Source organism: Alexandromys fortis, unplaced genomic scaffold (assembly GCF_014885135.2).
Source record: "Alexandromys fortis isolate MF-2015 unplaced genomic scaffold, M_Fortis_MF-2015_v1.1 scaffold_127, whole genome shotgun sequence".
Lineage (NCBI taxonomy): Eukaryota > Metazoa > Chordata > Mammalia > Rodentia > Cricetidae > Alexandromys > Alexandromys fortis.
In genome coordinates this window covers 1342614-1367959 of record NW_026068006.1, presented here as the reverse complement: position 1 = coordinate 1367959, position 25346 = coordinate 1342614, and the positions used below count along the sequence as shown (strand labels likewise).

General features: G+C 46.9%; 1 protein-coding gene across 8 annotated transcripts in view; it reads right to left on the bottom strand.

Moving 5' to 3' along the window:
- Znf827 (zinc finger protein 827) overlaps window positions 1-25346 on the bottom strand; it is a 183397-nt gene that overhangs the window by 117258 nt on the left and 40793 nt on the right. For 5 of the 8 annotated variants that reach the window (XM_050161498.1, XM_050161496.1, XM_050161502.1 and 2 more), the window contains exons 3-5: window positions 23049-23221; window positions 16885-17365; window positions 1903-2136 (exon numbers count right to left, since the gene is read on the bottom strand). In XM_050161498.1, the coding sequence (XP_050017455.1) occupies window positions 1903-2136; window positions 16885-17365; window positions 23049-23221 (888 nt within the window). The remainder of the gene's footprint in view (window positions 1-1902; window positions 2137-16884; window positions 17366-23048; window positions 23222-25346) is intronic. The other 3 variants (XM_050161497.1, XM_050161500.1, XM_050161499.1) reach the window with 1 other exon arrangement.

The window sequence follows — 25346 nt, the reverse complement described above, 5'->3', positions numbered from 1 at the left end:
ACACACACACACACACACACACACACACACACACACTCAATGAAAAAAATCAATGAATACACTTAGAGCCTTCATTGCCCACAATACCATTAGATGTTCTTGGCAGCATTTCTCTTTGGGTGTGTGGGGGGGGGGGGAGGTCTCATTATTGTCTAGAAAAGAGTTTCCTAATTCAGTCTCTCAAATGAAGTCTTCTAAAAGGATTAAGATGCTGCTGGGTAGTGTTAATCCCAACACTCGGGAGGCAGAGACAGGTGGATCTCTGTGAGTTCAAGGTCAACAGAGCGAGTTCTAGAACAAGTTCGAAAGCCACAGAGAAACCCCACCTCAAAAACAAACAAACAAAAAAGGGATTAAGATAAAATATTTTCCTTACAAACGTCTGCCCTGAAGTCTCATTCAGCACTTTCGCCATCTCCTCGGCTCTCCGTGGCAGCTACGTAGAACACTCTGAAATGGCACTACTACCGTCGAGGAGGGCACAGGCGTGAGTGCGGAGTGGGAGCTTAAGCCACTGTATTGGGAGAGCTACCTCTGGGAGAACAACGGAGGTGGGTGACCTCTGCGGACTGACGGACGTAATAATGGCAGAGTGCTGATCGCATCTCTGAGATATTTGGCACAGAAGGGACACACTGATACGGGCTCTAACATGGCCACTTTGCCTTCCCAGCTTCTACCTTTGCAGAGCTCCGTCAGTGTAAGCATCACGTGTGAAGCCTGGGGAAAGGGAGTTCCATAAGACCACAGTGACTCTGTCGTGCTCTGTCACCAGCAAGCCATGTTCCCCTCACAGTCCAGGGTGTTTGAATTAATATCAAAGACAAGAATTCTTAACCCCACCAACTGGCAGATGCAGGAATTTCAGCTGTTCTGACATGCTGACTCTAAGTAAGTCACTATTAATTTCTTACTTGCCAGCCTTCTAGTGAACCAGAAACACTGTCAGAATTGCCAATGAAATTACAGCTTGCAGAGGAGGACCATGAAGGCAGCTCTTGCTTTCATCCTCCAAGCACAGCAAGTTCCCAATGAAAAACAGCTTTTGATTCATATTAGCATTTCAAACACAGTTCCTAAAAATTACCCTCAGGAGGCAGCAAACTGAGAACAGCTACCACTTGAAAGGTAGGATTACCAATACCGCTTTTTCTTCCATGTTCTGAAAGTCATACCCTGCTACCAAAAAGACACTAAATTGTTTACCTGTTGCAGAGAATGAGGTAGACACTGCTACCCCAAATCCAAAATTCACTAGCTTCAATTTATAGCCCATTTTCTCTTATATCCAACAAGTCAAGACTACGTTTAGATATCAGTGGAGTCGTCCATTCATCGTTAAGAACGGGTTAATTAATCCACCCTCCCCCAGGGAGTTCTCGATCCTTAAAACTGCCTGTTGATAAGTACTTTGAGTGCCACCTCAACTGCTCACCACGCCTAGGGAAATATTGTAATGGTCCTTAAAGAATGTAGTATAAATCTATAAAAGACACAGCATCTTCTCTTAAGAAAAGATATTTTGATCAAGTAGAAGAAATCCTGCGAATTTCATCTCCAATATCCTCTCCAATTCTGGTGATGTTCATTTCTAGTGATATCCAGAAAGAGAAAGCTGTATCTAGATAAATAGATGGAGTGCGGAGAGAAACGGACAAACCCAACATGTCCAACACAGGAACTGAAGCCAATGTCTAGAGAGGTGCAGCACAGATAGATAAAAATGAACAAACTCATGCAGTCTAACACAGGAACTGAAGCCAAGCAAACTGATCATTCCTTAAATTCGCTGTTTCCACGCTATCACTGCCATCGGGTTAATTATAAGCCGTGCAGGAAATGGTCCAGTTGGCTTGCCCGTGAAATGACCAGAATGGAAATATTTTAGAATCTACTGGGTACCTGAGAGCTTCATGAGAAGTTCTGAGGCAGCTTTGGCAGACAGGTCACGCCTTGGCACGCTCCCCTTGCTTTCCTGGGGGGTCAGTGGGTCCTCGGAGAGGTTAGGGGTGGCCACTTCCGGTTCTGGGCTGAACACGTAGCTGGACCGGGGCAAGGGCGTGCTTAGGGCCTCCTCTTCCTTGGGTTCCTCCTTCACTTTAAAGTTAAGATTCATAGGCTCCTTCTGGTTTGCAGCTGTCAAAAAATAAGAAGAAGAAAGAAGAGAGAAAGGGAAAGGGATATATATGTATGTATGCATGTATGTATCTCCCCATTCCCCCTCTAAGTTACCCACAATTCACCTTGTGCTTAACAGCTGGAGGGGCCACAAAATGACCAAAAGGCGAGGTCCTGGGCACATCACCTCTATAGAGTGCACCCACCCCATGAGCCTTGGTCTCAGCTGGGTGTACGCTTCAGCATATATGGAACCCGGGATGTTTTCAAAAGTGCTGTCTTTACAAAGCATGTGAGCATTTTTTCCCTCGGTTTCTTTGAACATCTTCCCTGCATATGCTGTTGCCTCCCCGGCCTCTCAGAACATTCTCCAGCTAATTCTATCATTAAACAATGGCTCGCGAAATTATTCTGCTGTCGAATATTGAAACAAAATCAGTAGTCAGCGGCAGTATCTAAAACTGATCCCCTGGGGTGGGTGGGAAAGGTGAGAATGTCGAATCTGCCGAAGAGAAAAGCAGGACTGGAGATCTACTAATCTCACCTTATCACCAATGGGCACTACTGACCCACGCGCAGGCCCATGTACTTTGTACTGTCACCATGAGTAAGCCAATGCCTGCAGGGCCTAGGTCACCTCCACATGCAAAATGGGCTTCAGGGTTTTTTGTTGTTGTTGTTGTTCTGTTTTGATTTTTTTTTAAGAAAAAATATTTCGGAAGAGTTTTGGATTTATAGAACAGCTGCAAGGACAGTTGTAAGGGCTTCCGCACAGACGTCCCTAAGAGTGGCGTCCTTTTCACCACCACAGATTTCAGAACTATGAAATCTATGTGGCTATGACCCAACCCCCAAATTCGCTCACTAGTGCCCATTTGCTCTTTTTTTTTTTTTTGAAACCACGGAGAGCATAGTCAGACAGAGCTAAGCAGCCTGCCATGGGATGGGTGATTTCTACGGGCGGGCCACTCTGGGCCAGGCCTTCCCCCTGTGCACACCACACAGAAAAGGCCTCAGGAAACAGGCAGTGCCCTATCACACTGTCCCACCCACCCCGTCAAAGACCCTTGCAGTGCCAATCATCACTGTGGCACACAGGACATATTTGTCTTGATTTCATCCTCAGCTGTGTTCTTAGAAGCTCTTCTTAGAAAGAGCCTGGCCTATTCCAACCTAACAAACTCGGCTCCCAGCTAACACAGTCCTGGTCTAGGGCCTTTTCCCGTTTCTAAGAATGCTTGCTTTAGATCATCAGGTTGAGGGGCATGGTAGGCATACTTGCAAACGGGGCCTGAGAGCTAGAGGAACATCTCCGGGTCTCACAATTACAACTCCGTAGAGCTGGGATTAGAACCTGGGTCCCTATGTCCCTGACTTCCTTCGCCATACTGCACCTCTACCTGGAGTGCTTTATTAACAAAACCACGCTCTAAAGCCCTGGTTAAAATACCCTGTTCTCAGTGAGGTCTCCACCAACCATCCATCACCCGACTGTACTCCCAATCTTCCTAACGTGCTCTAATCTTTTTATTCTCCCAAATATGAGCACTTACCATTTAATACTCTACTGTTAGGGTCAGAATTGTGCCTCCCACCCTGTCCCTATGAAAGCTGAACTTCCGCCTTCCCGGTGTGAGTGTGTTTGCTTTAGGACTTTAAGGGGACACTGAAGTTAGTTCAGTGAAGCATGCAGGTCAGGTCAGCATCCAAAGCCAGTGGTTCTTCTTATGACGAGAACCACCAGAGATGTCTCTACATGGGGGAAGGTCAGGTGAGGACACAGAAAAGAAACCATTTACAAGCTGAGCAGAGAGGCCTCAGGAGAAATCAAACCCTCTGACAGCTTGATGTCGGGCTTCCAGCCTCCAGAAATATAAGACACAAATATCTGTTGTTTAAGACACCCAGAGTGTAGTGTTTTGTTGTGGCCGTCTTAGCACATGAGCTAAGTATTCTGGAAGCCCTGACTAATCTGTTCTCTCGACTCCAGGGTGAGCATCACGAAGACACTGACCTCTGATTTTAAAGCTGATGTGTGTCAAGAGCACAGGACAGAGCCTGGCCCACGGCACAGGCCCCATCCGTACTTATGAATGATAAAACGTGCTTGCTCTAAAGCAGTGACATTGATGGCTTTCTAATAGCACCCTGGTCAGCAGAAACGGAGAACTCTGACATTCCCATGAGCAGCAGTCAGAAGCGCTTCCCCTGGACAGATCACCACGGTAAGGCAAGGATGGCTGAGGTGAAGTTCAAAGCTTTGCTACCTGCCTAGACCATGGGTGTGCTGGTATACCTTTGAAGAAGCTTCACTAATGGACAACCTAGCCCTTGGTGGACACTGCTACCAAACCTACAGAAAAAGCAACAATGACATTCTATAGAGCAAAGCTCAAATGGGGGCTCCCTACCTCATTCCAGGACGCCTTCCTGAGATGCTGCTGGTGGCATGCTAACGCCTGTCCGTTCCCCAACACTTTCCTCCCAGAACTGTCATAAATCCTTCCCCAGAGCATCCTACACAGCCAAGGCACAGTAATCAGTGTGTGTTTATTACGTGATTACGTGTGTGCTTTCTTCTCCTTTCAGAAGGAACCATTCAGAGTGAATAGAAATTGCCTCCATGATGTTCCCTTTATTTGCAAACATGAGCCTAGGGAAGGTAAAATATTGAGGAAAGTCCCAACTTCAGAGAGGGTGACCGCATGGAGCGGATGCTCATGGAACCTGCGAGCACCTTCTAGGAAGATTAGTCAGAAGACTTCAGACAAAGGAGAAATTCAGCATTGCCTGTGGAACCTGGACTTCATGGGCCTTAGAAAAGACACCTGCAGAGCAACCGACCAGCTTTGTGCTGCAGTGACATCAGCTTTCCCAGCGCTACCAACCTGGCTTTCATTCTGGCTGCATCAAGAACATCCCAGCAATGTACGTTGAGGAAGAATAACCATAACTAACAATGCAGCAGGAAAGCATGTTGAAAACACTGATCTGCTCGAATCTTGTTTCCCAGGCACTTGGTCTAAGAGAAGATGTGGAAATAGAAGTGCAGAGGCTGGGCTCCTTTCTAGCGACTCTCAGAAATAATCACTGAGACTGGTGCATGACCTGGATTTCATAATTAATTTGGCCGAATAACTGTCGTCTTTTAAATGATGCTGCTTTTCAAAGACCCACATAGGTAAACTTAAAGATGTTTTCCTTTGAGAGGGGATCACCAGGAGAAAAGCAATGATCTGTAACTTACTGGGACGTCTAATTCATTCCTACACACAGAGAAAGATCCATGTGCACATGGAACTCAGCCCATACAGCTTTCACAGCACCTGCCCTGACGTTCGTGGATCGAATAGTTGGCCAAGGCTCCGCACCTAAAACCATGAGGAAGCCACGCTGATCAGGAAGCCTGTCTCTCTTTCACTATTTGCTACAAACATTTTAGGAGCTGAGCCATTCTGGTTGTAAATGCTCTTGACGGAGTGAGTTGTCATTTCAAGGAATCAGATCCGCTTCTAAGCATATGTGCAACAAATGAGAGATAGGCGCGAATGCAGAAAAGAAATGGGCGTGGCACAATCATTCTAAAACTTCGATCCTCAGTGGTGGGCACTGGCGAGGTACAAATGAATCATCCACGGGGAGATTCTGTCTAAGACTTGGTCTCCAAAGAGATGTTCCACACAATGTATTTAAAGACCATTCTTGGGCAGGTGAGATGGTTTAGTGAGTAAAGGTGATTGCTGGCATGCCTGACGACCTGAGTTCACTCCTTGGGACCCACATGATGGAAGGAGAGAACCAACTTTCACAAGTTTTAGTTGTTCTCTGACCTACACACACACACACACACACGTACAGACAGGTACACACATATATGCATGTGTGTGCATATGATGCAAATAAAGACCATTCTTTTGTTTAATAATGAGCACAAAAAAACCATTTAAGTAATTACGGAGGTTAAGTCGTCTTCAAGCACACGGGAGGACACACCATGACTATCTGTCCACAGGTGAGGAAACTCTAGAGGACAGCAAAATGACTGCCCCCAACCACAGAGCTCAAGAATGGAGGCACTAGGACCAGAGCATCCGCTGAAGATGCAAAGCTCTTTCCTTCCTCCTCAAGACACTCAGTTTCCTTTGAGAAAGACACTGACTAAGCTGTGCAGCGTGGGCTTTGGAAAAATGAGTAATGGCTGGGACTGAGCTGAGGAGCATCAATGGCAAAGGGAAAAGTGAGTGTCATTTTCTGATAGTCTAGGATCCTAGGGCAATTTGACTGAGTGGACAGAGAGTGGGAAGAGACTAGGACACACATGCTTTGGTCCTGTGCTGTTGGTCCCCATGAGGAAGGAAAGGGACCGATGTAAGACGCCAATGGAGCTCGGTTTCCAGTCTGCCAGTCTCATGATTGCTAAGCTGTTCTGTGGAAAAGTCTGGCCACTGGGGATTACATTTACTCCTCATCCTAAGCCAGAGCCAGGCCTGAGAAGAGAACCTCACACACGTGGCTTTCAAGCAGTGGTCCAAGGAACCCTGGGATAACCCTGAGAGTTTCAGTTAATGTTTGTCTCAAGTATAATATTTTAAAGTTGCTTTGAAATTCACACAACAGTTGATTTTAAAGTGGGTATCCTTGTCAGGATGACACCTGAAAGGTCAAGTCACCAGAGACCACCTTGTGGTTGCCTTGTGTTGAGGAGTCAGTTGAGTTTTGGGTAATGCAGAGTGTCCTGCTGCCATGGAACTGTTGGACTTCTGGGAACACCTCATAAGGAGGCAACTTGCTGATCTTTGTGAAGCCCTAGGCCTCCGAGCGAGTGCTGCTGTGGAACTGTATGGTCCCCGTATACCGGAGTCCGTATGCACCATGTGCCTTCAGTCAGCTTCTCAACCTTAGCAGCATGCATATCTGGACTGGATCATTTGCTGGAGGGGGGCTGCCATATACACCGCATCCCCGGCCTCTACCGTCGCAGTGCCCATAGCTCCTACCAGGCATGAAAACAAAATCATTCCTCTACAATTCCCAGATGTCCCCTGGGCGTACCTGCGCTACATGAAATGCCAGGGTAGGTTGCAGAACATGTGCTTGGCTGTGTCTTCTGACTGTGGCCGGCAGAGCAAAGAAGGAAGATACGCAGAGATGCAGAAGTATGGCTGAGCTGCCAGCTGTGGATCACAGCCCAGGCAACGCTGAGTTTCCCCTGGACCTTAATACCGTCTCCATGTTGTATATGAAGAACCTAAGATCCAAGGTGAGTAAAACCTTCTCCTACATAACGGGTCACTGGTTATCAAGTGGCTGATCTGGTGTGGCTGTCAGCCTGGGATACTCCTTGTGTGTCACTTAATAAATAAGGGACAAGGGCAGGTGAAGAATGCTCAGCCGCTGAAGGAGGACCTTTGTCGCTACAGTTTTTCTTACAAGCATCCGAAACATTAATGGGAGAAGTTGTTAAACATCTTTTCCCACTTCCCATGATGTCCCTGCAAGAAGCAGTATCGCTTTTGTTGATTTCATTTTGTTTTTGAGACAAGGCCTCCAGACACAGCCCAGGCTGACCTTGAACTGGGATCCTCCTGCCTTAGTCACCCAAATGCTGAGATTGCAAGTAAGCACCTTCCTACCTAACAGGGCTTCAGTTAGAAAAAAAAAAAAAAAAAAAAAAAAAAAAACCTAGAAATGGAACAGACGATAATATGGCTATAAAGACTATATTCCATTAACACCAGAGTAATGCTTAAATCCATTTGCTTAGGATTTTAAATAGATAAATAAATGTTCTAACTATAAATTTGTAAAATAGCTCCTTTTTAAAATACCACTTTTATGTGTTTTACATAGTGGCTACATTTACCCTTTTTTTTTTTAGAAAAAAAGTAAATTAATTGAATATTTAAAATACAACAAAGTGAAAGCCAACAAGATTTCCACTGCCTTCTTTTGCAATAAGGAAACATGGGCTCAGATAATGATATAGGTTTGTTGGTTTTTTTTTTTTTTAAGTCAGAGTTGTCAATGACTGAATTGGAATCGGAGCTTAGTTCTTCAAATCTATCAAGCTGTCCTGTGGGGCACGTGGGCACATATAGACAGGCTGGAGACCTGGAACTTTTCAATGATTTGATACGCTTTAGATGACAAAAATAAATCATCTTCTGCAAACATAAGAAAGACCATGATGTAATTAAATAGCAACAGCTGAACAGTTCTCTCAAATGCATACTATATGCATGTGGAATTCTTAAATTGTTAATTTAAAAGTTTTAGACCTTGCCCTTTAGTTTTAAATCATTTTACAACTAGTGTTTAGCGAAAGTTTTAAGGTCTCATGTTTCTCATCAGTCCCTGCAGGGGTTAAATCTTGGCCGGGATTCTGCATCCCACACACCCAAACCAAGTCTTCAGAGGTCCCCGGTGACAGTTACAATTGTGGACATGGAGCCAATAGGATACGGAGAACAGTCAAGGGTAACAATAGTGAGCAGAGCCACAGGATGAATAATGAGCTTCGTTCTCCACGGGCTAAACTACGTTTAAAGCCAGCATGGGAGACTGGGCATGGTGGTGCTCGCTGTCACCCAGCACTCAGGAGGTATGGACCAGAGGACCTGGAGTTCAAGGTCGTCTCCAGCTACTTAGAGAGCTGGAGGCCAATCGGGGCTACATGCGACCCTCAATAAAACAAAACAAAACAAAACAAACCACACACATAACGAGCAATAGTGGCCATCTGCAGTAATCGCCTTAGCAGACAGGATGTCTCTCTTGTCAACAGCAGGAAGGACTGGTCCTGGAAAATCACTCAAGCCTCGAGGAAATGTGAAAGAAAGCTGTTTTCAAAACTCATGCTATTAACACATTCGAAAATGAAATGCCTTCTCGGCACTGGAGTCATCTGCATAGAGACGAGGAGAAAGGAACCCCACAGGTTGGACCACATCCTGCCGATGGCCTTTTGGACTGATGGCCCACCCCAGAGACATCACCTCCTGACCGCTACACCTGCCACCTTAAGTTAAATTAACGCAGAGATATGCTGGTTCCTGCATCCCTTTAAAAATGATCTCAGTCACTGTGGATCACCAAGAGAGTCTAAAGCGCTGGGGTTGGTGATGGGCTGTGAAATGGTCAGTCACTCCTACCCCGAAAGCCTAGCTCCTCCTGTGAGGAAGAGGAGGATTTTTGGAACTTTGTGCTTCACGTATACATGTTCTGGGTGGCCAGATCCCAGAACAAAAGGTGAGAAGAAGGCTGGAAGTGAAAAGGGTGTGTGCAGGAGCCCTCATTTTTCCTTAGTGTGGAGAGCTAGTTACCCAACAGAAAGAGAATTAGCCAGAGGGTCTAACCCGGCTGTCGGTAGAGTGCTAGGCTAGCAAACACAAAGCCCTAGGTTGGATGTCTCCGACCGCATAAACTGGGCACAGTGGTTCACGCCTGTGATCCCAATACTTGAGAGATGACGCAAGAAGATCAGGAGTTCAGAATCATCCGTGGATATGTGAGACAGTACTTCAAAAAGAGAAGAAGGCAGGAAGGGGGGGGGGGGGGGGGGGGGGGGGGGAGGGAGGGAGGGAGGGAGAGAGAGAGAGAGAGAGAGAGAGAGAGAGAGAGAGAGAGAGAGAGAGAGAAGAAAAGTTAGGTAACCAGGCCTCACTTGTGGAGAAGTACTGGAGCAGAATCATTAGCATTTTTTGAAGGGCTTGGGGTGAGGCAGGGGGATGGAAGCTGGAGGGGCGAGATATCCAGGGATGCTATGGAGGCTACCCAGAAAGAAGGGTCTATATAGATGCATTCTGAAGGCGTGGGGGAGAGAGTAACTGGATTAGTGACTAAAAGCACATGCACTAGAAAAGATGCCATGATTTGAAGCCAAGGAAAACAAACAGTGGAGCAGACGGAGGTCAAAAGACAGTTCGCTTAACCGAGAAATAAAAATTAGGTAATAGCTAATTAAGTGGTCACAAGCCAAGCCTTTGTAGTCAGCCAGGGCTGAATCTGTGCTCGGGTTTCTAACAGCCGAACCCTTCCAGTCTCGGCTTTCCCGTCTCTAGAACAGGTTTAGTGTTGACCCTCTGGTGCTGCAGGGGGTTAAATGAGAAGTTGCAAGAGGCTGTTGGCACAGTGCCTGGTTCCCAGAAAACACGTCTGGTTAGTGATGTTCTTACACCAGCAGTAGAAGTGACAACGATAACAATAGGGCAGAAGGAAAGGAATGGCCGGGGTTCTGTGTTAAGGATACAATCGTCTATGATAAATTTTCCCAAAGTTCTGCCAAGGTAAAACATTATTCTGGGGTAAAGACCTGCCAACGAGCCTGACGACCTGAGCTCAATCCCTGGAGCCCCCACGGCAGAGGGGAAGAAACAACCGGCTCCCGTCTGTTGTTCCCTGACCTCCACATTCATACTGTGCCTCCCACTCCACACATTCAAAATAAATCAGGAAAATGGAATACGTTCTTAAAAAGTATTTTGGTGACTACCATAGAGCTAGCTGTCCATATGCAGCACAGTGAGGGAAGAAATTTCTGAACGCCAGCCCTCACCTTTCCGCTGTTATGATGTAACGTGTTTGGGGACTGACAAGGGAAGGTCTGGAATGTAAGCTGGCTTGTTACCACTCTATCTGTAGAAGCCTAAAATAGTAATGCAACTTCCATGGCTGTAGCGTGGCTTAGTGCTAGGGAGGCTGCCTAGCATGCATAAGGCCCTTGGTTCCATGCCCAGTACCACACAAAAAATTAATGCAATTTCCAAAGATGCCTGCCATACAAGAGTCACAGGAAGGCACTGTGTTGGAGAGGCTGGCCAAGGGCAGAGAACATAGTCAACTAACTTCCTGGATGGTGACGTCTTTACTTTGCAGTCCGGGGCATGGACACGTTTGGCCCAGGAACACTGGAAGCACACAGCCTGGGTTTCAACTCCCGTCTGTGTAGTTATTAGCTGTGTAAATATGAAAGGGATCTTTAAGCCTTTCTCAGTTTCCTATCTGTAAAATGGAGTGATAACAATAATCACGCAGTTTTGAGACTCCAAGAAGCTCAACACAGCAAAGTCAGCACTACAGACACAGATAGAGCAGCAGCGAGTAAAAGCCTCCCCAGTCTCCATCCACACAAACTTCAGCTCCAGGCTCTGCTTGCGTATAAGTCTGTCTGTGCCCTGCACTAGCAAGTCATTAAAAGGAAGACATAGCCTCTCTCTCTCTCTGGGCTCCCCCCACACACACACACTCAGAGGAATCACCAAGTTCAATAAAGTCCAGAGTTTCAAAAGGGCATTCAGGCTGTCTAGGCTGTCTACTCATACACTACCCTCCTGCAGCTGCTCACACGAGGAATTCAGTCACGTGGCCTGAGAGTGCCTAGGCAGGACTGAACAGAACGGCTAAACCAAATCTGAAAAGCGACTATCAAACAGCCCAGTCAGGGAACCATGCCCCCATGGTGATGTGTGAGTCCCTGGCTACCAGCACCGATGGCTCAGGGTGTGAATGGGCACAAGACTGGCATTTACATGGAAGAAGGCCCACTTGTTAAGATGCGGCTGAGAACGCCATCAGAGCCGCCAGGCAATGGGCATGGCTTGGTTGGCTGGCTATCATCAGCAGGAGTGCTAACATTTATACATAAGCCCGATTGTTACTCCCAAATGCATCAAAATAGTAAGCAATAGATGGAGGTTTCAGAACAAAGGCTTCTGGGAAACAAGGCACGGCACAGGCACGTCTGCGGGCATCTGTCATTTCTACTTGAAAACTCGCACTGTTTTACGGCCGAGGCCCCTAAGCCAGAAACACTTGAGCAAGCGCCTGTTCACAGCTGCCTCTGTGAGGCTGAGCGTGAGTCGGTGTTTCAGAAGGTCCATCTTTCCGACCTTAAAAGTATTCTGGTGTCGGGTGTGTAGAGCTAATAGGATGCGGGAGACAGTACAAAACTTTTTTTTTTTTTTTGTCAGTTTTTAGATTAAAAATAGTTGAAATGACTTATATCTTTTATTTTGGAAAGCCAGGGACAAAAAGATATCCCTTGCCAACAAGTGAGGTGCCAAGTTTCTGTCAACTAGCTGCTTGGTTATAATCTGGGGAGTTAGAATTAAATTTCTATCTTGAAAAATGGCATCTTGAAGAAAAAGAGATGGTGTAAGGCTATTGCAGGAGCTTGTAATTTGGTCCTCTGATGAGGATGCGCACAGCTTTTCTATGGACACGTGTTCCTGTGCACATGTGTTGGTGTGGGGTGCAGAGGTACATGCACAGGTCAGAGGTTAACCTTTAGGAGCCATCCACCTTGTTGTCTGAGGACAAGGGCTCTCATTGTACTTAGGACTTGACACTTAGGACAGGCTGGCCAGTGAACCTCAGCAACCCACCTGTCTCTCTCCTTCTCGGGGGGATTACAGCCTCCTACATGGGTGCTCGGATAAACACTTGACTGAAATCCCCAGAATTTGGAAGCTCCCAGTCTACTCTGGGGATTCTCAGACTGGACAACATCTCTTGCCATGAACCCTCTGGAAGAAAACCACAGGGTTCATGAACACAACTCACGCCGGCTTCCCCTTCATATCAACCTTGGTCTATAATGAGGTAGCGTCTCAGACTCAGTTTACAGCAGCATGTCTTTTCATGGGCTCAGATAAAATGAAAGCTGAGCTATACTCAGGGATTCTGATCTATACTGAAAAACACTGTACCAAGTACCGAGTTAGGGTTGCTTGTTTGCTTGTTTGGGAGGTTGTTTGGCTTGTTTGAAATACTCCTCCTCTAGTCCAGGTTGGCTTCTAATTCTCTATACAGCTGTGAAGTAAACTGAGCCTCCGGCCTCCACTTCCCTAGTGTTAGACTATGACAGGCCTGCATCACTCTCTCCAGTTTATGTGGTACTGGAGATCCAACCTGGGACTTGGTGCATGCGAGGCAAGCCATCTCCGGACTGTGCCGGGTCTCCAGCCCACAGTGCCCACTGCCTGTCACCTATCAGCTGACCTTTGTCCCGGGTGCCTGTTAGAATCGCCAGAGGAATGTAAGGAAAATACCAACGTCTGGGCCTACCTCAGACCAATTAATTAAAACATTATTTTTGGGCTCTGGTATTTTACAGAAACTCCCTAGGTAGGGCTCGCTAGCCGTGGAGCTTAGGAACTGCTGCTGGCCACAGGAGGCAGGCCCAGGGTCAACAGGAGCCATAGCTTCCTGGGCAAGCACCTATCCGAGGAACATGCCCAGTCATGTGACCAGGGGTAGGTCACCCTGTTATCCGATAATTTGCATACGTCTTCGGGCTTCCAGGAAAGAGCTGTGTAAACAGCAGAACCACCTACAGCCCTAAAGGCCTGCCTCCCAGGCAAAACCCCGAGAAAAGTCTACGAAATTATTTTTTCCCCAGCAATGCAGAAAGCCAGCATTTGGGCTGAATCAACCTTGATGGTGAGCCTGGATCTAGGAAACACTATCCTCAAGGACTAAGGGATGTTGTCAGGCCTCACTGGGGAAATCAGGTGCAGGTCCAGAGAAGGGATTTTATTCCACAAGCCTATAACCAGCAAACCTCCAAATTGAGGGAGAATTGCCCATGGTCCTCAACCCTCCTAACACTGTGACCCTTTAAGTCAGGTCCTCATGTTACGGTGACCCCCAAACATATAATTGTTTAGTTGCTACTTCATAACTGAAATTGTGTTACTGTTATGAATCATAACATAAATATCTGATATACAGGATATCTGTTATGTGACCCTTGGAGGGGTCATGACCCACAGATTGAGAACCACTGGGTTAGCGTGTATTTAAAACTGCAATGCACCCTTCCCAGTGATTGTGAACCTCAGTGGGCTCCATTCAGTGAGTTTTATGCTTGATTTTAACCGAAGGAGCAAAAAGCATCAGGGGTTTTCTTTCTCTCCTTTGGAAACAAGTAAGTGTCTGCACGCTTGAACTGTGCTCCGTTTTTGTAGACCATGAACGGACACAGAGACTCCCAGGATGGGTGCCCAGGAACAGCTGCACCCGATTGTACCAGCAGGTGCGAGGACAGAGCCCCAGGGGGGAACCGTGCAGGAACAATGGCACCATTATAAGAGCAACGGACAGGGCCTGGGGCTGACCACTAGGCCACACTGTTTGAGGGCAAGGAGAGCTAGAAACTCAGCCACAGCTCCCTGGGATTGTGTCCCTGAATGGTAGCCACTAAGAGAGCCAGGTAGAGCACACAACAAGTCCAGCAGTCAGCAGCAGGCCAGACCAACCACACAGCCAGTGTGGGGGGGATCTGCAAAAAAACACATTCCTTTCCTTTTAACATAACTTCTCCTCCCGTGGGCAGCACTGCCACAGTCACCAAGTTTACATTTACATCCAAATATGCACACAAAAAAATTACCGATGCATCTCGCTCCCTGGTGACTTTATAACAGGTTGCTAGGTAACAGTGCATACAAGTCAGGTTTCAGGACCTCTAGTAAGCCACCATAAAATAGCTGCATGGGCCTTTTGCATAAACAGTGTGCCTTTGCTATCTGTTTTCTTATGCCAATTGATCAGTCGGGAAATTCTCCCATGGCCAAACTGTAAGCAACCCCCCATCAGCAACTGAAAACAACAGACCACTATATATATGCAGCTTTGGCACACGGTGCTTCACCCCAGCCTACAAACTGCTTCTCCTTCTGCCTCTGCTGTTCCAAGCTCTGGCTGTAAGCAGCTGAAGCCTTTTCTCATGCTCGCCGAGACGCGTCGGAGCTAATAATCACAGCCCGGTGTCTGGTGGGATGGGAAGAGCTACCGCTCAGAGGAACCCAGCGGGAGCCCTGTATCAGACATCAGTGTCCCAGCCCAAGATCAAGCCTGCCAGGCAGCCTGGAAAGGATCTGGGTCCCGACGAAAGGGACCCCACCTTACTACATGCTATGCACCCCCTGCTCAGCTTGTTCTTGTCTGTTAAGTAAGGAAACATCTACCATGCTAAACTATGCTAAATGAACGTGGCTTCCTTCTCCTGGGTTTGCACCGTAAAAGCCCAGAAAAGCGGTAATCCATGGGTAACATGCTGGTTCGTTCATTGTTGTTACAGTTTAGGGAGACAGGGTTTAATAAAACCTAGTCTGGCCTTCTTCCAAGTCTTGGGATTGTAGGCAATCACCACCATGCCTGGGTCCCTACAGGTGGCATGCTAAAGGATCTGGAAGGCCCCAGGGAAATGCCCATTTCCCTCATATTTTGGTGAAAATTTAAATACAAAAATCTGACTATGTAGCATTTTGCTTTCCCTGAGGCTGACATGAAAAAGGAGAGACAAGAAGGCGAGGACCGACCAGGAACCTGGGCCAGATGAAACAGACGCCTGAGACGGGTCCAGGCAATGGATCTTCTGCAGTCTCACAGAGCATCCTTCAGCCTCCCCTGCTCCCTTCCATCTTGGATCATTTCCTGGCTGTCTCATTTTTCATCGCTTCCCTCTTCTGTCGCCCCTACTCAGGTCTCCCATGGCTGAGGGGCAAAGATCAGGGTGAGGAAGTACATTCCAAAAGACCCGACTGAAGTGTCACAGAGCAAAGGGACTTCAGAGTGAAGCTGTGCCTCTCATTCACCTGGCAATGACATTTAGTGAAATACGACGCATGGTCCATTTAAAGGGAGGCGGTGACCAATTATTCTCCATTTAAAGGGTATTGTCAATCTCCAGAGAGCCGAAATGGCATTTGGAAATCATCCTGGGGCCTGCCACCTTCCCTGACAGACAGAACCCATTCTCAACCGACCTTTCTCCACCCTCTGCAATGCCTTTAAAATTTAAAATCGCATTTTCAAAACCAGCATAGGCCCACGTGTGCTGTTGCTCCAGCAGGGTAAGACAAACATCCAGCTACGCTCCACCCCAGCGCAGCATCGCCAGCTCATCAAAGTCACCGGCGACGGAAAACAATGTCTATTAGCAAGACTTATTTTTATAACCTATACATCAGCCTCTCTGTTCAAAGGGCATGAGGGTGAGGGCAGCTGGGAAGGATGTTTGAATTTTTTTCTTAAATTCCACTTTCCTGAGGAGCTTACACCGGTCAAGTTCATAAAGGGAGAAGGTAAAATGGTGGTTAGTGGAGGCTGGGCAGCAGGTTGGCAGGAACTCTGTCCTTTAATGGTACAGTTTGGGAGCGTGACATATTTCCAGAGATTACACGACAAGGTAAATGTTAATGCCACGAAAATGCACAGCACAAACATGTGTAAACCAGGATATCCTAGGAATGTTTTACCCTAATACAAAAATGCCGAGAAACTCATGGTAACCTTTAACCTTTGTCTAAGAAAAGTCTGCAATTCCTCATGATAAACTTTTGTATATGTTCTTCAGAAAGCTTTGCGATTACCACAGTACAGACCCTGAGCATCAAAAAGGGAGACCCACACTTCAGAGACAGCGCAAAGCAGGCAAGCCAACCACAGACCCAAGGTTGCAGGAAGCAAAAGACACACACATAGATTACCCCCCACCAAGTGCCCCCAAGGAAGAGCCCAAATCTGGGCAGGAGTAGGGGCAATCCCTATTGTTTCCAGACCTGAGCAAAAGTAAGCCTGTTTTCAAAGAATCACCAAAACAAAACATAAAAAAAAGGAAGGGGTGGGATAAAAGGAAAGAGGAAAGGAAAAAGAAAATATATCAGCGCATGAAGTATTGGAGCTCGAGGAAGCTTGAAATCGTCTAGCCCTCTAGTCTTATCGTACAGAGGAGCAAGGAGAGAACAACCCTAGGGCAAGTACCTGACAGCTTCATGAGAAAATCGGAGGCCATCTTAACCGAGATGTCCTGGCTGAACAATGCTGCTGCACTGTTGGACACAAACTCGGAGGGGTCTTTCAGCTTTGTGTGGTTGGCGGGCCTGTCGGCAGCATTCAGGGTAAAGGAGGCGGGCAGGCCGTTATCTTCCTTGGGTTCCTCCTTCACCAGCAAAGGTGCCATGCCAGCCCCACCCTGGCCAGTCCTCTCTGGAGTATTAGACGTCATCACGGTCCCCACTAGCTCTGTCCCTCCTCCTTCCCTCTGCTGCCCCAGGCAGCCACTGTCACTGAGGTGGGGAGATCCCTTGACATCTGGGTCTGGGATCTCCTCCTTCACCTTGGCCTCTGTCCTCAGGAAGTGCTGATGGCAACGCATGTGCAGTTTCAGGCTGAAGTGGCGTGAGGAGGTGAAAGGGCACAGCTGGCACTGAAAGGTCTCTCCCCGGTCCTGGTGCTGATGAACCTGCCGGAGAAGAAGGAGAGTTGAACTGGTTGCCATGAGCTTATGGAAAATGCCTGTCTGTGGCCATGCGTTCACCAGTGAGTCCTGCACCCCAGACAGGCCAGGGAAGAGACGCACCAGAGAGGCTGTTCATGTCCGTGCACTGGATAAAGTCACTCCTGAAACACACAGTGGGCCTGTGGAGGTTAGGACTCCATCCTGACAGTCTCGATGCAGGCTTGGGTAGAAGCTTTCTAATAAGCTAGTCACATGATTGCACTTGATATACTTGATATACTTGAAATGATGTAATCAGAAGTCAGGGACCAAAAAGACATAACCTCTGTCGAAATTCTTGGGACACCAATCCAGAGACTGCTGCTTTGCCAACACAATGGAGAAAAAAAATATGTCTCCAGGATATTTTGGCTTCACAGAAGGGGACATGGAACTCCCCAGGCCCCAAGAAGTATCTAGAACCCAGTTCCACGTGAAGAAAGGAAAACAGGAGAAACCCCCTCTGGGTAGGAGGATGCCCAGCTCAAAAGTCGCCACAGGGTCTGGAGGATGTCTGTCGGCATGCAGAGCCGGGACAGCCTTGCGCACGCAGCTCCAAACCTGCCTACACCCAGGACCTGTAAAAACGGAGAGAAACTTTTCTGTCTTCCTGTCACTACCAAATTTAGTGCCTGAAAAAGTGAGGAAATCGTTGCATTGGCCCGAGCCAGGCTTCGAGCTGGCAGGTGTTCCTAAACTTGTGACTTCCCCCATTCATCTGTACAACGTGCTTCAGCACTGACCTGCTACAACCTGCTATTTCAGGACCAGCCCTCCCTCGAGGAGGAGCTGCCAGTGCAGGAGATCTATGCCAAACGATTTGGGGAAGTCCAGACAAGAACGTAAGCAATTGGCACTCAAAACAAGACTGACGCTCCATAGGTCAGGGGTGACCTGAGTGGGATTTGAACCTGGGTCTCAGCAAAGCTAAGGGCTCATTTGCTCAATGTCTGCATCACCTGGCCACTCTGCTTAGGTCTCGTTTCCAAGAGAGCAAGTTTTACTACAGCTGTTTATGCCTTCTGAATGAAATCCAAAAGCATTCTTCACCAGCCAAAACACACTTTAAATAATGTTAAGTGACCAACAAAAGCAAAGAAATTAAAAGTTAATCGTGAGATCCTGCTGCCACAGCACCCCGCTGTGGCTTCCTGCAAAAAACAACAAAAGATATTCTGGGCCCCTGAATCCTATGCTTCTCAACAGAAACAACCATAAAAGCTTAAATGCAATTGTGACCGAATCCTGCCCATTGAAAGGCGTCTCCCGTGCCCCAGCAGAGGGCAGAGGTGAACCCACTTCTCCTTCCTGCAGTAGGGCCCCTTCCCCTTCTTCATTGCACACTGAGCCTTCCAGTCCCGTTCTCACAGGATCCAGAAACTTCGCATCAGCTCCTCAGCCCAGGTTACTTAGGAAGAAGCCCCTTGGAGGTCTCAGGTCACAGTCTCAAGGGCTCCTGCAGGTAACAATGCAGGCATGCCCAGAGCCAGGTGGTAAAGGTCACCAGGCAGGAAGCTTCCACATCCCTGAGCCTGGCGCCACAGGGCAGATTCCATTTCAGAAGTGTGCTCACATCTACTGACCCCAGAGAGGAGCTAATCCAAGAACAGACGCTCCAAAAGCCATGGAAGAAGAAATGGCGCAGATGAGAGCCCGGGGTTCCGAAACCAAGGGGCGAGGGAAACGCTGAGAAGGGGCGCTGTATGGAAGATTTCTTGAGGCTCCTTTCCCACTTCAACCTGGCCTTGGCGTACTTAGCTTTAGGGAAATCAGTGTGAAATGAAAGGGAAAACAGGATTGGCTCCACTTTGGCACCTGTTAATTTATCCGAGACACGCCTTCCCATCTGAAATTTGGCTTACACATAGCCTTTGAGGGAAGTACTGTCCCTACCCGTGGCAGCAAACCCCTCTTCTTCTGAAAGAAGAGGGCTTTTCTGTTATCATTCTGATTCCCTTTATCCCAACGCGTGCTCTGAAGTCCCTCTTGGACCTCTAGCGAGAAGAAATGCTGGCCCATAGCACAGTATTCTCACTGGGCCAGGTGAAGTGATATCAAGGCCACCTCCTGGGTAAATAGATGTGGATACTTAGGTTAAAGTATTTCAAGACTTGGAGAAATTCCAGAGAGTAGCTATACCCAAGCTCTTAGTGGACCAGGCTCGGCAGGTGAGGGTCTTATGAGTGGTCCCCGCTCTCAAATAGGTGACCTCGGACTCGGAAGGGCAGAACTCGAGTGTGGCCACTGGTCCAGGTCCCTTCTGTTGCTTTGTTGGTGGTCTCCATCTTTACTGCTCTTTGCCTTTGCCAGGCAGTTTCAGCCGTGACCCTTACATATGGTTCTTGCATGCTCGCTCATCGGGCAAAGCTGCAGCAGACCTCATGAGATCTAAGGCACCCCGAGGAAGCTGGAGGCATTTTCAAATTCCTCATGCAGCTGGTCATAAAGACGTTTGCACAGTAAACTATGGAGAAAATGCAGGCTTGCAAATTTATATATGTATATAGTTCCTAGGCCCACCTAGGAACACAATAAGTACTGGATTTGTTGAGCAAATAAAGTGGAATCTCTGTTTTTCTGACATAAACCAATATAATCAATATAGGAGATTATATATCCTGAAGATAATGGCTACTTCTGTGGGATGAGATAAATGGCCAATTTCATTTTCTTTGTATCAGTTTTTGTAAATTCTCAGTACTAAAGAGAGAGATCATAAAAAGAAGGAAGCCATAAAACATATTTTGGAGTAATTTCTTGTAGCATTTCATTCATTTTCCCTAAACGTAAACGTTAATGTATTTTCAGACGGCTTTTGGATAACTCTAACCATGTTGGCTATATTTACCGACAGTTGCTTCCCCACACCGGGCTCTAGATCAAGGCTCTACATGAACGATCTCACTTAACTCTTATGCAGTGAGAAAGACCGTGTTTGTGCTCTCCGTTCGTGGCAACAGAGGTTTAGAGGGTCTCAACCATACTACTAAATGGTTACAAGTCTTAAGTCATGGACTCTCACTAAGCTAAAGTCATATCTTAACCTTTGGCTAGACTTCCCTACTTCTCAGATAAAATTCATTTTAGAAAAATTCCCCACATCTGCAGCCCCGGTAAAGAAAGCAGAATATGTGTGTGCATAAGACCACACCACAACATTCCTATGGGGAAAATACTTGCCAAATTTTGCAAAGTTAAATTATATTCTATTAAAAAATGTTTTAAGGCAACAGGAGAAGGGAGAAGAAATATGCCTTTGATAAAATTAAATTTGCATAAACGCTCCTCACAGTTCCTATCAAAAGGAGTCGTAGCTCAACAGGTTAGGACACCATGAGTTTGAATAAAGAAGCGATTTCACACAACCGCTTTATTGTAGTGGTTATTGATTTGTTCTGAAAGCATTCAGGACCCCACGACCCGCCGAGCCCGGGCAGCTCTCATCTGCGGCACTGCCACGGCTGTCTGCCTCTGTCATCAAGGCTCCAGCTCATCTCCCTGTGCCATCGGGGTCAGCAGTGCCTGCTATTGAAACCCAGCCTTTTTCCATGGGTTTATAAATAGGTTGTTTTAAGTGACCCTGAGCTGAAACCAAGTTTACAAGGTGTCAGGGTAGATGCAAGTTTTCTGCTCGCTGAAGCTTGAAATTCACCAGACCTGATTTTTAAACACAGCTTAGGATCCAGTCACTAAAGCAGGTTCTAAGTTTAAAAGGGCTTCCTTTTGAAGTCTCGATGCTACAGGTTTAAAGTGTAAGGCTTTACCTAGGGAGGAGGAGAGCGGGGAAGAGGAGGGCTTCAATAATAACTAAGTAGCCTCCGTAAATAATTCAGTCAACCAGAACTACTTAAATGAATTCTGAAGATACAGGGCTAGCTGCTGACCCCAGGAGAAAAAGGCAAATGATAGAAAACAAATTACATCATGGGTTTACTTTTTAAAAAAATCTGCTAAGCCATTTGCTGTAGCGAACAGAAATTTTGTGTGCCTGCACTTCCCAGACTTCAGTTCTGAGCAATGGCTGATGCATGCAGAAAGATTCAAATGCAAGGCTTCGACATAAAAAAAAAAACCCACCCATTAGACTTACCCAGAGAAGGAACACCTTACACATGACGGCATGTCTAAGTCACACCGGAGTTATCGGTACAGTAACAAGACGCCAGGTGATGATTCCAAACACCTAAGGCCAGGCACTTTGCTGTGGCTGTCTCCTTGAACTAAGGACAGCTGCTGTATCTGCTCCTCCCATTTCATAGAAGGGAAAACTGAGAGCCTGGCGGTGACTTGCCCAGGCCTATTTGGCCAGCACAGTGCTGGGAGGATTTCAGTTCAGGTCTTTGTCAAATTCAAGGCTTCAAGCTCTTGTGACCTCATGAGTGCCCCTCTTCCCATCCCCGAAGCGGTAAGAAAGCCTCAGTATAAAAGAGCTACTTGTATCTTGCCTATTTCCCCTCATTTCTGAGCACGGATTCTAGTCAGTTCTCTTCAAGAATATGACAGGTATGAGCTTCCCAATCAGTTCTGTTTTCTGTGTTTTGTGTGTGTGGTGTTCGTGTGTGTATGTGTGTATGGGTGCACACGCACATGTTTACACACACATGTGCACGTGGGTACACTTGCAGGTAGAAGCCCTAGACTGAGGTCAGGATCCTCAGCCACTCACCTGCCTTATTCACTGAAGCAAGTTCTTCAATCACACCAGAGAACTAATATGGCTGGTCTTACCTATCCAGCTAGTTCTGGAAAAGTCTGTCGTCGTCTTTTGAGGGTAGGACTACAAGGAATAAGCTACCCTCTACCCACCACTTACAGTGGTTTCTGAGGACTGGAACTTGGTCTCATGCTAACCTGTCAGGTGATTAACTGCCGAGCCCTCCCCAGACCTCATAACTGTTTTTAATAGGACATTGAAAACGATGAATGCCAGGTGGTGCACGCCTTTAATCCCAGCATTCGGGAGGCAGAGACAAGCAGATCTCTGAGTTTGAGGCCAGCCTGATCTTCAGTGTGAGTTCCAGGACAGACAGGGCTACACATAAAAACCTTGTCTTGAAAAAAAAAAAAGGAAAAGAAAAAGAAAAAAAATGTCCTTGGAAGTTTGGTGTCACCCCAAGATGTGCTAGCTCAAACACTGGCGGTCTCAAGAACCTGATCCTAAGACCAAGGGTCCTCCGGGAGGAAGAACCTCTCTGTGGTGGCATTTCATTTGTATTTTAATAAATAAAGCTTGCCTGAAGATCAGAAAAGTGAAACAGCCACGCTGGCCAGCCTTACAGACCAGGTGGCAATGACACACACCTTTAGTCCCAGTAATCACACTAGCTTGCCACAGAAACCAGGCAGTAGTGGTGCAGGCCCTTAATCCCAGAACTAGAGAGGATTATAAAATGGGAGGAGACAGCTCTCAGACACATTCTCATTCTGAGGTTTCCTGGAGGCAGGGTCCCCATTTTCGGACCGAGATCAAGGTAAGAGCCAGCGGCTTGGCTGTTCTCTTTTCTGACCTTCAGGTTGAACCCCAGTTTCTGTCCCTGAGTTTTTATTGTTTGTGTTCCATCTCTCCATTCTCCTCACACCCCAGTGCTAGTCTTGGACCTGCTCCACCACAGGAAGTGGCCGCCATCCCCATCCACAAACACCTTACCTTCATGTGGGATTTGAGATTGTCCTTGCGAGCACAGCGGAATGGACAGAGCGGACACTGATGGCTCTTTAAACCTGTGTGTATCACCATATGCCGCTTCCAGTAACTCTTCCTTTTTATAACCAAGCCGCATATTGGACACTGGAAAGGCTTCCCGCTCTCTTCTTCTGGGACTTGGAAGAGGGAGGGAAAAAAAGCAAAATTAAGGAAAACAAAAAGGCACATTGCATCTGACAGCAACAGGCATGTACCACTATATTAAAAAGCACTAAAAATGACTCTGGCATTACCCTGTTTGGCGATTCTATGATTAGAAGCATTGGGAAAGTTTTAAAGCCACTTTTCTTTAGGGAGAAACCCATATTCAGCTAGTCGCTTCCATAGGATTCCATCTGGCCACCGCTGTTCATCTTGCCTGTGACATCTTTACTCCCAAAGGCTGCCATATACGGACAGGACATCTGCAGAGAAGCTGGCTCTGGCCCCCAACACACCCAGAGCCAGAGAAGTCTGAGTCTAGATCTGAATTCCCTCTTGGAAATGAGTGAGAAAGAGAGCAAGCGCATGGGACAGAGAATAATACACGTTCACACAGCAAACCAAACAACTGGCAGAAACCTCACACGCTGGCCTCCAGTGGAGACAAATCTCAGCTCCACACTGCTGACTTGTTTAGCTGTGGCTCATGCAGACAGAGGCGGTTGCCAATTTAGTTGTCAGGGGGTCCTCAGGTCAGGGTTTTTGTACTTTTTCTTTCTTTTTTTCTTTTTTTTATCCTCTTATGCCTGTCCCTCCGCTTGCCTCCAACAATGTGTACGGACTTTCTCTGATCTGCACGGGTCCTGGCTACCTCTGTAGAAGGGGACACACCAGGCCAGGACAAATACTTTCAATTTTCAGGGAAGCAAACAAACCAACTGCTTTCTCCAAGTGCAGCTCGGCTCTGTCTCCTGCACCATCCCCACAAGGAAGTGTCTCTATTGAGACACTACTACTGAATTTCTGATCCATCACAGACCATCTACAATTGAAGGTTGTGGGGAGTAAAAACTGATGCAGTTGAAAGTGTGTGTGTGTGTGTGTGTGTGTGTCTATATGTGTGTGCCTGCTAGTGTGTGTGCAGGTGTGTGTGTGTGTGTGTGTGTGTGTGTGTGTGTGTGTGGCCTTGGGGTTGAACCAAGACCTCCTTTCTCAATTGAGATACACCCCCAATTTCTTTGTACTTTTTACTTATCTGAAACTCACTGTCCCGACTGACTATTCAGTGAGCACCAGGGATCTTCCTGTCTCTGCTCTTCCAGCAACGGGATTATGGGTGTGCACTGCCAAGCCTGGCTTTCTTATAACTTGGGTCCTCATACTTAAAAGGCAAACATTTTACCGAGTGAAGCCTCTGTCTTCACTGCCATTTATGCTGAAAAAAAAAAACCTGGGTCATTTGTCCTAAGGAATCCCCTATGCTCTATGGCTGATCGCATCCCCATCTCATGTTTGGTTTTTTAAAAATTATTATTATTACTTCTATTTCTGACAAACTGCTGTTTGAGGCTTGATTACATTTTATGACAATAATTCATAGATGGCATATCAGAAGACATGCAGCAGAGCCCTCTGGCCTTGGCATGCTCCTATAGTTTTTCATGAGCATATACACACACACAAATGGGAAGGGATTATGGTTAAAAAGAAAGCAAAAAGGGATGCACAAAAACAAATGGAAAGCGTGACACTTATTTGGATCCTAGACTCTGGTAAGAACCATTTCTGAGATCAGAAAGGGAATCGGAGAGGTGGCGCTCGCTACCGCGCTGCAGCAATGGTCACTTCTGTTAGATGGGACAGTGGAACGGCGTTGGTTTCCCCTACTGTAGCTACTCTGCGAGTATTTACAAGCAAACAGATATGATGTTTCATCTGCTTTGAAATACTAGAGCAAAATGGAAAACAGGGAAGCTAGAAGAAAATCGTGATCACAAAAAGCTAACGACAACAACAACAACAACAAAAAGGCCATCTTTTTACTGCGTGAGAATGTTGTAGACGCACCACCCAGACACCTCTAAACAGCAACAACAGTTGGACAGTGGCTACGAGAAAGGAGTTGGGGTGCATGTGGGGCGCATGTGTCCCTTCCCATCTTTCTACACTATCTGAATTTAAATGCAAACATCACTTCTGTGATTTTTAACGGAAACATCCCCAAGTGCATACTTTAAGATAATCTCATTATTTATTCATTGAGTCAACTCTGTTTCTACATGCCGAGAGCCACTTAAAAGGGATGGCTTTCAGAAAGGC